Source organism: Simochromis diagramma, unplaced genomic scaffold, assembly GCF_900408965.1.
Source record: "Simochromis diagramma unplaced genomic scaffold, fSimDia1.1 OVJJ01000747.1, whole genome shotgun sequence".
NCBI classification, from domain to species: domain Eukaryota; kingdom Metazoa; phylum Chordata; class Actinopteri; order Cichliformes; family Cichlidae; genus Simochromis; species Simochromis diagramma.
In genome coordinates, this window is record NW_024386897.1 from 1,656,117 (window position 1) to 1,668,409 (window position 12,293).

Below are 12,293 nucleotides of genomic sequence, written 5' to 3' on the forward strand. Positions count from 1 at the left end.
TTTTTTATTTAAAAGAGAAATAATTCGCAATGAAAAAATTTACAACCCAGCAATAGCATTTAGCACACGAAGAACAAGCTAACGCACAGAAACGTTAACAGGTTTTCTCGCGATACTGACAGCGGTTGCCTTTGACAACATATTTGATGCTTCTTTTCCTTAAACGTGACCAATGAGGCGGTGCTAAAAAATCCAACTGGCCAATTAAAAATCAGAAAAATTGGAACGTCGTTACATGACGTCGTGCATATATTAAAAGAATACAAGAAATCTGAACGGTAAGCACGTTGTACATGCTATGTGGCTAATAGTGCATTTATTTGTTTTTTCTCTAATTGAAATTGCTATTGAGCTTTTGTAATTGCTAATACAGTGTGTAACCTTTGTTTTCTGAGTTTCAGCGGGTTTTTAGATTATTAGACAGACCCTGTATCTGAAGGGCCACATGGTGTTAGATAACCGGCTTGGCTTCGAGACAACCGCCTGGTTAGCTAGCTCAGCGCCTGCTTACTAGTTGACACCTGAGACTAAAAGTAACCGTGGCTGCTGCCGCTTTTTTTTTGTCGTTGTGAAATTATTACAGGTAGCGTCTGATTTTAGTGGAATCGATTGTGTTGCTCAACGGTCAGGAATGTCAGCGGGCACGGACAACGGAGCGAGACTCAACCAGTTCAAAAATAAAGGAAAAGATGCTAATGTAAGCTCTGAACCTAGCAGTAAACGTCAGAGAGTTAATTCGGTATCCCAAATGCGCTGAATGCTGTGGTATATCTTTTATTTGTGTGTCGGTATAATCAGGAGCTGAGGCGCAGAAGAGCGGAAGTCAATGTGGAGCTGCGAAGAGCCAAGAAGGATGACCATATCCTCAAGAGGAGAAACGTCCACAGCCTTCTGGACGAGCCAACGTCCCCTCTGCAAGAGCAAGACCCCAACGTAAGGGTAATCAGCAGGTTCTCTGTGTTTGGTTTGGCTGTGAGAGTAAAGGTGACCCACCTGATATAACCACAGCTGCTTAACTTGTTTGAAACATTGGAATGTTCGAGAAGTTTACTCGTTATAAACAGGATGTAACAGCTTCCAAAGGAACACCTCTGCCGAGCGTGCACACAGGAAGAACAAGCTAAGCCTGCTCAATTTGCAAGCATTATCCAAAGGTCACTAAATCTTGGAGCAGGTGTCTGTCTGGTGATAACAGACTGTTGACTTTTTAAAAAAAAAATGTATCTCAGATAATTTATAAGATGTCCATTTATTTTAAAATGTCCATAATTGAGATATGTTGCCCCGATTGAGTTACCATGACCTAAAAACATTCAAAGCAAGTTCCTCTAAATGTGTTATTTTTAGCTGCTCTGGTTTTATTGGCAGTAATCCCCTTTCATTTCTCTTTCTGTTTTCATAGCCTCCTCATCACTGGACTGTAGAGGAAATTGTCGGAGGTGTAAACAGCAAGAATTTAGATCATAAGCTGCAGGCAACGCAGGCAGCCAGGTAATACTTATAATACCGTATTTCCCGGACTACAAAGCGCACCTGAATATTAGCCGCACAAGCTAAAATCAGGGGAAAATCCTGTTTTGTACATACATTAGCCGCACCTGACTAAAAGCCGCAGGTGTTTCAATGTTGACTTATCATATGTAAGAGAATATGCACAAAGGGAATTGTCAGGAAAGAGATGGCTGTTTGGAGACACACCCCTTTTATTAATATTTTGAAAAACAAGTTATGGGTACATAGTTGCATAACTTTTTAGGTATATGTACAAGTAGCGGTAATTACAAGTACGAAACGTGTACTGTGCTTCATAAATGAGTAACAAATGTAGTACATAACAATAACCTACAGCACACCAGAAAAATAGATTCGGCCTACCTTTTAGGCTCAGGTGCAGTGACACGGCTTTAACAAGAAGAAAAGTCAGTCATTCACCACCACCTCTTCTCCAGTGTCAGAAACGAACAGGCTCAGGATGGCTATGTCATCCACTCTCAGCTTCTTTCCTTCGTTGTCACTTACAAAACCAAAGAAATCCTCGTTGTCAGTGTCAGAGTCGAACACCCTCAGAAGGGTCGTGGCGGTGTCCTCCTCTCCATCATGCAGCAGTCCAGCCCTTCGAAATCCGTTGGTGATCATGGATGTTTTCACACTTTTCCACGCTGTCAGAATCCACCGGTGGAGTTGAGCATAACTTGCTTTTCGCAAGTTTATCGCCGCTCGTCATCCACGACTCCCGCTGAACGCGTAGCGCTACTTTGAAGTTTGTTTCTCGCGCTACTTGTACAGCACTATGTTGCCTGGCAGATGGACACGTGACCAACATACCACTCTTGAACCCCGATACTGTGTTGTCTGATCACATGCCCTTCCGCCAGGCAACGTAGTGCCGTACAACAGCGGAACAAACAAAACCGTCTTATGATATGACAAAAATCATGGACAATCCATAGAAAAGCCGCACCTGACTAAAAGCCGCAGGGTTCAAAGCTTGTGCAAAAAGTAGCGGCTTATAGCCCGACAATTACGGTACTTGTAATGCTGGGTTAATTGACTGTGTGTGGGTGTGAATGTGTGAGACAGTTGCTCAGTGACAACCTCAGGCTGGAAGAAAAAAAAAGGTTGCGTAATGAGGCACTTGTGCTTTTGTAGTGTATTATAGTGTACATATTTTTTTTAATCAGTGCAATTTGCACTACTCTGCACACTCAAGTTTTTTTTACTTTTTTAAACTTAACCAAATTTTTTATAATTTTTTTTAAATCGGTGTCGTATATATATGAAATGTTTGCGCTTTCTCCCAGTAAAAGGGACTCACTATGGGCCTGTGGCACTTTAACTTTGTTTATTTGTTGTACACTGTACTATTATTATTCTTTGTCCTGTTTCTGTAACACTCTCTATCTATCTGCCTGTAGTTATATCACTGGTATTACTATATTAATGATATTAAACAGTTTGAAAATAGATTTTCCTTTACTTTTAAGTTACTTCAATTTTAACAACGATCCAACTGTGTTTTTCTGATTCACAGAAGGCTACTTTCCAGAGAAAAACAGCCACCCATTGACAGCATCATTGCTGCTGGACTTATCCCAACGTTTGTTAGTTTTCTGGCGTTGTCTGAATGCCCCCCCATCCAATTTGAGGCAGCTTGGGCCCTGACTAACATTGCCTCAGGTACTTCAGACCAGACTTCTGCTGTAATAGATGGAGGGGCCGTTCCAGCTTTCATCAGCCTGGTGACATCGCCCCATCAGCACATCAGCGAACAGGCCATTTGGGCTCTGGGTAACATTGCAGGTACTGTGGCTCACAAAACTCAACCTCTTTCTTTGGATTTGATGTTATTTTATGTACTTCTGTGCATTACTACATCCTACACTGTTCCGGGTGTATGCTCTGATAGTTTTGATTTTAGGATGCATTGTAGATTATTGTGGACAATTGTGCCCACTTTAGTTCATCTGGAGTTCCATTTAGCCTGTGATATTAAAGGCTTTAAAGTGCATTTCTGTATGTATACAGTACTTGTGCAACGGATCACGGTTGATCCGTAATCCGAACCGATCCCACTCCACGGTTCGGCACGCACGTGATCCGAAGATTCGAAAAAGAGGGGGGGAAAAAGTATGTGCATGGTGCGCGTGGTGGGTCTGTCAAGCAATAGTTATGGCCAGCGCTAGCGGTCCAAGTGGAGGAGCAGAGGCGCTTTCGGTATTTAAGCAGCCCTTTGCTGCCCAGTCCGACCGGGCTAAAGGTATTACAAAAGCTATTGGGGTGTTTAGCTGCAGACGGGAGGCCGTATTCCATTGTGCAAAACAAGGGGTTTAAACTATGATGAATGTGCTTGAGCCACACTATGATATCCCATTCACGTCCACTTTAGTGTGACAAGATCGTTCCAAGCATGTATGAGCAGGAAAAGTTTAAAGTTATGGCTGAACTGTCCCAGGCATCTTCTGTTGCCCTAACTACTACAACTGGGTGGACCTCCAGGGCAACGTAAGCTACGTGACCGTGACAGCTCATTATATCACAGCGGAGTGCGATATAATGAGCGGTATGTATTATTGTAGGGTCTACCTTACAGTATAAAGCACCTTGAGACAACTGTTTTTGTGATTTGGCGCTTTATAAATAAAATTGAATTGAGTGGTAGATACAAAGCTCTATACTGCCTTATATTGAACCATAATTTTTTTTTTTTAATAATTGCGTGGAATGAGTCTAGAGTTGAATGTTTTTAACAGGCAAAAATACTTCAATAAGTGAATAAGTAAATGTTAAATTTTGTCTTTTTTCTTTTTTTGCTGATCCAAAAATTGATCCGATCCGTGACTTAAAACCGCGATCCGATCCGAACCGTGAGATTTTTGATCCGTTGCACCACTAGTATACAGTAAAAAGTGCGTTGTTGCTGAGTCCCACATTGGGTCCATTTTCCAAAGATGATTAAGCTAAAAACTAGAAGTCTGAAATTTTAGTTTTGCTAACCTTGTGTACTTTCAAAGTATCTGCCTTTATGTGCCCTTTTTCTGATTACTCTAAAGATTTTTTTCCTCTATATTTAGGTGATGGGCCCAGTTCCAGAGACCTAGTGATCTCACATGGTGGTGTCCATTCACTCCTGGCTTTGCTGTCAGCCCCTGACCTGTCTGTATTTCCTGTGAGTTTCTATCAAATATTATTGTGCCTTTAACAGACATTTGTATTAAATTATCTCACGATAAATGCATCAAAAACCTGAACAAGTTGAAACAAACAGCTTTTATACCTTATATCAAAATACAAAACCAGCAATTTTCTGGCATTCTATAAACAATTAAATATGTAATTAAAGACCAATCCAAAAATGAAGCTCAAGTAGATTGATATTTACCCCTTAAAATGTGTCAATGAGGCCTCAGCATGAGCTGTGAATTTTTTATTCCTGTTCAACGGGTAATGCACACCTTTAGCTGGCAGTAGTGAGGTCACTGGTTTGATTTGAGCAAATTAGGCAGTTATTTACTGGGGTAATCCATAGTGCACACGTTCCCTCTGAGCTGCTCTCATTTTATTTTTGCAGGTGTTACTAAAAGTTTTTTTTTAGTTCAAGTTTTTTTATTTTTGGGTGTGTTGTTAACTATGAGGTCATGTTGTTTAAGGCACTGAGCTTGTACAGTTTGAAGACTCTCGAAAAGAGTTACTTACCTATTTAATGTCATTATAGTAATTCACTAATAATCACATTTGTGATCATTGTTATAAAATAACGCTTGAATCTAAACCCACTATACCAGCCCGCCTACCTGCGCAATATCACCTGGACCATATCCAACCTGTGTCGGAACAAGAACCCCCCACCTCCTTTGGAGGCGGTGCTGGAGCTCCTTCCAGCCCTTGTGCGCCTCCTGCATCACGATGACAAGGAGGTGTTGACGGACACCTGTTGGGCTGTGTCCTACCTGACCGATCACACCAATGAGAGGATAGAGGTGGTGGTGCAGGCTGGCCTGGTGCCCCGTCTGGTGCAGCTACTCGCCTGTGGGGAGATCAGTATTGTGGTATGTGGCAGTGCAATTTATTAAACTCTGACTGTTGTATTTGTTTAGTTATCAAACATTCCCACTAATTTCAGATGCTATGATGGAGACTGATAGAGGCTTGGTGTCCTGTTAAGTTTGTAGCTGTTGGCGGTAAAACAGCATATCCAGAATTCACAACAGGGGTTGAAGTTATACACTATGGCCTCTTGAGTCACTTCCTTCCATCTAATCAATGCTGAACACAAAGATAGAAATATTCTCTTTGGTTCTTTCTTCATTACTTTTTTATTATATATAATCTGTTTTATTTATATTACATGAAGGTCAGATGTGTGTGATTGTATTCCGTATACTTTCTAAATTGAGAGTGCTTAAAATAATCAGCTTGCTCTTGCTCTACCTCACAGACTCCAGCCCTGCGCTCACTTGGCAACATTGTGACTGGGACAGATGAGCAGACCCAGTGTGTGCTGAATGCAGGTTCTCTGGCATTGTTTCCCAGCCTTCTACGCCACCCAAAGCCAAACATCCAGAAAGAAGCTGCGTGGACAGTGTCCAACATCACCGCCGGCAAGGACAACCAGATTCAGGAAGTTATAAACGCAGGCCTGATCCCCATCCTGGTGGAGATCCTCCAGCAGGTCAGAGTGCTACCAGAAATTAGAGCAGACTTGTTACATGTGTCCTTATTATTAAATACATTTATATTAAACTTGTCAGTGTTTAAAAGAAAGGAGGAAATAAATAAAATAGATCTTTATTTATAGATCTGCTATAAACACCGACTTCTCTGTAGCTAATTAGAACCTGATCAGTATAGTCATTGAATCTTCCCCCAACTTTTCTGTAACCTTCAGCAATTTATTTATTTGATCATTTTTGTTTATAATTTTTCTGATATAAAAACTGAATTGATGGATTTCCTGTCTAGGGAGACTACAAGACGCAGAGAGAGGCAGTGTGGGCTGTTACCAATTATACCAGCGGTGGAACAGTGGACCAGGTGGCCTACCTGGTTCATTGCAATGTGCTAGAGCCTCTGCTCAATCTGCTGATAACCAAGGACAGCAAGATTGTTCTAGTCATCCTGGATGCAATATACAATATTTTACAGGTATAATAAAAGGCTAAAGTGAAACTGCAGTTTCTGCTTGGTAGTTCTAAACTGAAACCAATCAAAATGGTGGAGTTAATGGTGTGTGGAATAGATTTCAACTTGGCTGAAAACGCAGACATATTCTGAGTCTCTCTTTAGACTCTAGCCAATCAACTCAGTGTTTTATGAAAACAACCAGTTAGACATTAAAGGTAATGTTTAAAGAGAAAATTATGCAGTTTTTTGGTTAAAATATAACAGCCCTTTTCCTCTATTACCAGCTCGGCTCCACTCAGTTTTTTAGGGCTTTCCATTTGGTTGTATTACCTGGTACCAGGTACTTTTTTAGTTCCAAGTGATCTGACGCGATCTGAAATGTGACATCACCGTACTGCGTGCCACACGTTGGCTGATCAGTGCTGTCACTCGAGTCATGAGAGTGACTTCTTTACAAAAATCAAAACCACCCTTTTCGAAACCCAAAAACGAGGGAAATGGCTACACAAAAACAACACAGTGATCCTCAAGTCTGACAAAACCCATACACCGAGCAGCAGTTATACACACATTGTAGTGTTGTGTTTGTGCAAACAAATGACATGATGGGACTATAGGCTGCATTGCTATAATGACTCCAGGCACATTAGGTGGTACTCAGTTGTAAAGGAAAACGACTGAAACTGAGTCGAGCCAGTAAGGTGTGTAGACAAAAAGTCAGATTCATAGTTTCTTTGGTGTGTTAAATTAACATTAAAAACTAAGACAAAATATAATAATAGAAATGATCTTCATAGCATTGAAAGTTTTTTCTATTTTAATCTGAGCCTCTAATATGGCTCATTGCTATATCTCATTCAAAACAAGAAATGAGGGAACCTGAAAAAATCTTTTATTCTTATCTTGGAGTTGTAATTGTCATTTAGTTTTTAGGTTTGCAACATGAACTGTTAGACTTAATTTCAAGTATTTTTTTTTTTTAAAGGGAAAACTTTAATGCCAGAACTCTAGCAATATTACAAAGTCAACGTTTCAAGAAGTGAAGTAAAATGGACCTAATGTATGGAATCAGGTTCTGTGAGGAATGTGAACCACATGAATTTAGTTGATTTATACACTCCCCTGACAGGAGACATTTGTTTTTGTAGGTTAACAGTGTAGTAGTTTTGGGTTAATGGGATACTTGAGTTTCTGAGATTAGAAAACATTAAAATGATGTACCGAATTTGCTCATGTTATTGTCTCAGTGGTACATTGTTGGTGGTCACTAATAAAATCTGATAACTGTTAGGTTAGGTTAATCATTTCTGTGTGGAAACTTTTGATCTGACATGCGTTTCTCTTTCTGCACAGATGGCAAAAAAAACCGTAGAACTTCAGAAACTGTGCCTAATGATTGAGGAGCTGGGTGGTTTGGACAAGATTGAAGCACTGCAGTCCCACGACAATGAAGCAGTCTACAAGTCCTCGCTTAATATTATAGACACATTCTTCTCTGACGAGGTAGGTGTTCCTCCTAACAAGGTTCCCGTCAGATACTCATATAGCAGGTGAAAGTGGAGCAGTCAGATCGGTTTGAAGAGTGGTTGATGGCAACAGTGTTCAGCACTGACAATGAAAGCATTCAGAAGAAGCTGTATGCAGCTTGAAATTAATGATGTTGACGGACCACAGAGGGTTCGTTTAAAACGGGGGCATCTTTAAAAACTTGCTTAATTTTACACTTTGGAAAATGTAAAGATAAATCATCAGTCTAAATTGTTTTTAAAGACATAAAACAGGCTTTTAGAAATAATTTGTAAAATTCCAAAGAGATGTTCGCCTTTGCCACTCAGCACCCTCCTTAAAATCCCTTCATGCGCCTTCTGTGAACAGTTTATTTTTTGTATTATCTAGATTTACTTTGAATTAAATTCTTGCCTGAACCAAAAAAAATAATGTGTAGAGTCATCAGTCAAATCTAATCAAAAACACTTAGAGGTTCACTGATCTTGGCTCTAGTGCAGCCTGTCCGTACGCAGTCTGCCTTTTAATATTAACCACTTTACAGAGACCCTTTCATAGCTAAAAGAATACGCTCTTCTTGGTCGAGTCTACCGGAGTAGACATTTATGTTCACATCCAGGAGCAGATGGAATATAGGGACATGTTTTGGAGAGAGGCCAGGCCACATTGCCATAACTTGGTTAGGATTGCACCATGTAATTGTGATATGGAAAAAGAGAGAGGAAACTAAAACCAGCTTCTTCAAGGAAGAAGCAGCTGCTTTGTCATCAACAGCAACATGGGCAGAGAGTGCTCTGCTCTGTGTTGTCCAGTCATGCACAGGGTTAATTTCTGAATGGTGTTGTGTCTGAATCACAAATGTCAACAATTTAACTGACTGATGAAACCAACAATCTTATTTGTCTCATGTCTGAAAATCTTCAGTGTGTGTACGTGAGACATCCCAGAAACATTACCATAACTTGGTTAGTCGTCTAATGCTTCTCTCAAACTTGCCTTTTAGAATGACGTTGAAGAGTCGGTTGTTCCTGAGGCTGGAGGAGACTGCTATGCCTTCCACATCCCCGAAGACCAAAGCACTTTTAAATTTTAACATGTCCACTTATCTTTTTGTAATATAAACAAATAGTAATTGTTGCATTGTGGTTCTTGTTGTTGGGGGGAGGGAATTTTTATAGTCTTTTAAACTTTGTACTTAACAGCATAGAAAAATAAATATACATGTTTTTTTTTTTTTTTTTTTAAAAACATTTGTAAATAAACATTTATTAATTCATATGGAGTTTTATTGATTGATGTTTCATCTGTTTCCCTGTGCGTGTATAACAAACAATGAGCCTATGCTTTTTTATAAAACAGAAAATTAATTAGAAAATTTATAATGATTCATCATTAATGATAATGGTTATTTTATATTAACTTATTTTTATTAAATAAGCTTGTGCAAACTAGTGGATTAATTTCAGATGCACAGTTTTGTTGCGCTAAACAGGCAGTATGTCTTCACCACCACTAGGTGACACTGTATTTCTACTTTTGTTAGGTTTAAAAACAAGGTGTGTCAGTGTAGTAACTATAGTCTGGATGGAATTTCAGTTTTGCAGTATATTGTATTTTATATTGGGGTGATGACTTGGAAGGTTCTATGCATCTATACAGCAGGTAACCTTGGGGTGGGGTGGCACCACTTGTTTTGAGCTAACTGGCTTCATTATTTGAGAGTTTAGAGCATATTTTTCGCCTTAGGTTTACACTATATCTTTGTTACTTCAGACGACCCTTAAGCAAAGTTTGGAATTATATATATCTTTATATTAGTTTTGTGTTTAAGTGTATCAAAATTAGAAGGCGTCTATTTTAATTATTTCTTGATTCAGTAAATCTTTTGGTTTTATATACTGGCGTATTAGTTTTATGCATTTTTAAAAAGCATTTTTGTATGAGCTTTGCTATAAAATTATACCCCTCCTTCAATATTATTCATCATAGTTTTGTTTGTTTTTTATTTCCAAATATATAAATATGCTTCCTTTTACTACAACAGTTAACCATGATAGTTTTCTAATATCAAAACATTTCTTTAAAACTCTCACTTGTCTCACTATCATAAGAAGCTTGCTGTCATCGGTGAATAAGGTGAACAATTAAGAAACACAGCTGAGTTGTGAAGTGATCCTGTTAGATTCGATTTTTTTCTTTTTTTAAATAGCAAAATCTGGTCTATAATATTCATAACAAGGAAGTAGTTGGTACTGGAAAACTATAAAGCATTTTTTTGATTGTGAGTTTATTTTGAACGCTCGCACCGGATGTCCTCTCGTGTTTTCCTCCCCTGTCCCTGCCTGCCTGCAGTAGAACTGTCTTCACCATCATCACGAACAACTTGAGTCCAGGCAGCCCAGGCAGAGCAGACGCCTGTCCGGATGGAGGACGAGCCTCTCTGCTGACTTGTATCAGTACTCGTGGCACACGGCATGATCTGCATTTGGAAATGTAGTTATTTGCAATTGTTTTGCGGAAAAGGAGTTCGCGCGGAGAGTGTTATTCCAGGGATGTGATTATGTTACCTGTTTGTTGCGTGCACAGTCAGCGTGATTTGCTATGGTGATACTACAAGCTAACCCCAAGCTAGCAGAGGGATTTGTTTGGGAGATGCCTTTTTGAAAAAGAAGAAGGAAAAAAAAACCTAGACGGTGACAATTTTGTGAATATTCGTCAAGCTGGAACACGAAGGGGAATGTCTAACCAAGGAGTTAGGAGAAATGGCCCAGTAAAGCTGCGGTTGACTGGTAAGAAAATTTAAACCCCCTCCTGCGCCGCTCGGAAACGTTAGCGAGCTAGCCTCCTAGCCCAGCATGCTAACTAGCGTCTCCTGATTGTACAGCATAACTCTGTCCTGTGTTGTAATCTATAAAAGCGCTAAACCATATCTTACCTTATTATCATCATTATTATTATTATTATTGTTGTTCTGACTTGACTGAATTCCTTTATTTTTAATTGAAACCCGGGGTAGCATACTGAGGAATATTGGAAGCTAGTGAATGAGCTTTTATCGTTAGCACACATTAGCGTTGACAACAGTGTTTATTGGGTGGTTATTATTCCCCCCCGAAGGTTAGCTATGTTTAAATACTTAAGCTTGATATCGACACGTTTCCTCAAAGCCCTTCAGCATTGTGATAAGTGGTTATTTTAAATACTTTTATTGGCAGTAGAAGCCTTACATTACAGCCTTACCTTTTTAAAAATCATATATTATCTTAATTTTCCAAAGATAGCTGCTGTGTTTCTTCACGGCAAGTGCAAAATAAGCCAGCAGTATATTACAAATTAACGTCCCTAATGGCAATGATGAATTTCGAGGAAAAGCGTGAGGCAGCAGAAGAGGTGAAGGTGGTGTAATACACCGCTTTATTTTTAGTTTACACAGGTATTTATTTTTGTTTACCCTGAAGAGCTAGTGGTTTAACAGGGAGATGACCTCTGTAGGATATATTTCGTCATGGGTATATACAGGAACTCATCGTCTTTCATCGCAGTTATCTGGTGAAAGCTATGTCAGTTCGTTCAGTTTGCTTAGCTTGGCAGAACAAAAGATAAAGTAGTTTCTCCCTTGGAGTTTATTTCACAGTGGGATACGTGGGCTGTAGTGCTCTATGCCATTTCTGATGAATTTATAATGAAAGGTGAACATAATTAAGTTACTTGATACATTTGAAGAAATGTGGTTGACATATTTTTTTTGTTGTTGTTGTTAAAGCCAAAGTTATCAACAAAAGTATAGTCTTGAGTCTTGTGTTACTGCAAACGGGCAGAATTAAAGCAAGCTGTATGAATTAATTAGAAGAAGATGAGAATGAGTTACATTTTCCTTTGTTCTGCTCTTCTAATGATGTAAGAATATCTCTATTTATTGAAAAATCTTAAAAATCACCAGGTGTTTTGATGTGCTGATGATGACTGAGTGAAACACTTGTTCAATAATTTCGGTGTTTATAAGTTAGCTGCCTTTGTTTCCAAAGCTTGGAAAAGCTGTCAGGTAGCATTATTTCTTCAGTATGTCATAGCTGGCTCTGGTTTCTTATTAACGGTGTATTGTAAATCTCTGAGAGCTGGAGCCTATTACTTTATGCGTGACACAATTCTTAGGTTGATCAACCATT

At 39.2% G+C, this 12,293-nt stretch overlaps 2 protein-coding genes across 5 annotated transcripts in view; both read left to right on the forward strand.

Moving 5' to 3' along the window:
• The first annotated feature begins 157 nt into the window (after positions 1–157).
• Positions 158–9,365, forward strand: LOC120735113 (importin subunit alpha-1-like). 3 transcript variants are annotated; one of them, XM_040034295.1, is made up of 11 exons: positions 158–278; positions 584–697; positions 799–939; positions 1,403–1,491; positions 3,032–3,300; positions 4,572–4,666; positions 5,283–5,546; positions 5,936–6,169; positions 6,460–6,642; positions 7,975–8,124; positions 9,131–9,365. In XM_040034295.1, exons 2-11 carry the CDS (start codon positions 632–634, stop codon positions 9,218–9,220), a joined length of 1,581 nt encoding a protein of 526 aa, XP_039890229.1. In that variant the 5' UTR covers positions 158–278; positions 584–631; the 3' UTR covers positions 9,221–9,365. The 3 variants fall into 3 exon arrangements, with proteins under 3 accessions (XP_039890229.1, XP_039890231.1, XP_039890230.1); XM_040034297.1 differs by having other exon boundaries at positions 159–278; positions 799–933; XM_040034296.1 differs by lacking the exon at positions 158–278 and having other exon boundaries at positions 301–697.
• A 1,079-nt stretch (positions 9,366–10,444) lies between these two features.
• Positions 10,445–12,293, forward strand: part of LOC120735115 (E3 ubiquitin-protein ligase SMURF2-like) — a 65,403-nt gene continuing 63,554 nt past the window's right edge. For both annotated transcript variants that reach the window (XM_040034301.1, XM_040034302.1), the window contains exon 1: positions 10,445–10,916. In XM_040034301.1, the coding sequence (XP_039890235.1) occupies positions 10,865–10,916 (52 nt within the window). In that variant the 5' untranslated portion in view covers positions 10,445–10,864. The remainder of the gene's footprint in view (positions 10,917–12,293) is intronic.

What these genes read in the sequence shown, in the direction of transcription:
- LOC120735113 (XM_040034295.1), top strand. Translation starts at nt 632, where the DNA reads ATGTCAGCGGGCACGGACAACGGAGCGAGACTCAACCAGTTCAAAAAT. An exon ending in CAGGCAACGCAGGCAGCCAG is followed by an intron (nt 1,492 to 3,031) that starts GTAATACTTATA and finishes TCTGATTCACAG; the next exon opens with AAGGCTACTTTCCAGAGAAA. An exon ending in TGGTGGAGATCCTCCAGCAG is followed by an intron (nt 6,170 to 6,459) that starts GTCAGAGTGCTA and finishes TTTCCTGTCTAG; the next exon opens with GGAGACTACAAGACGCAGAG.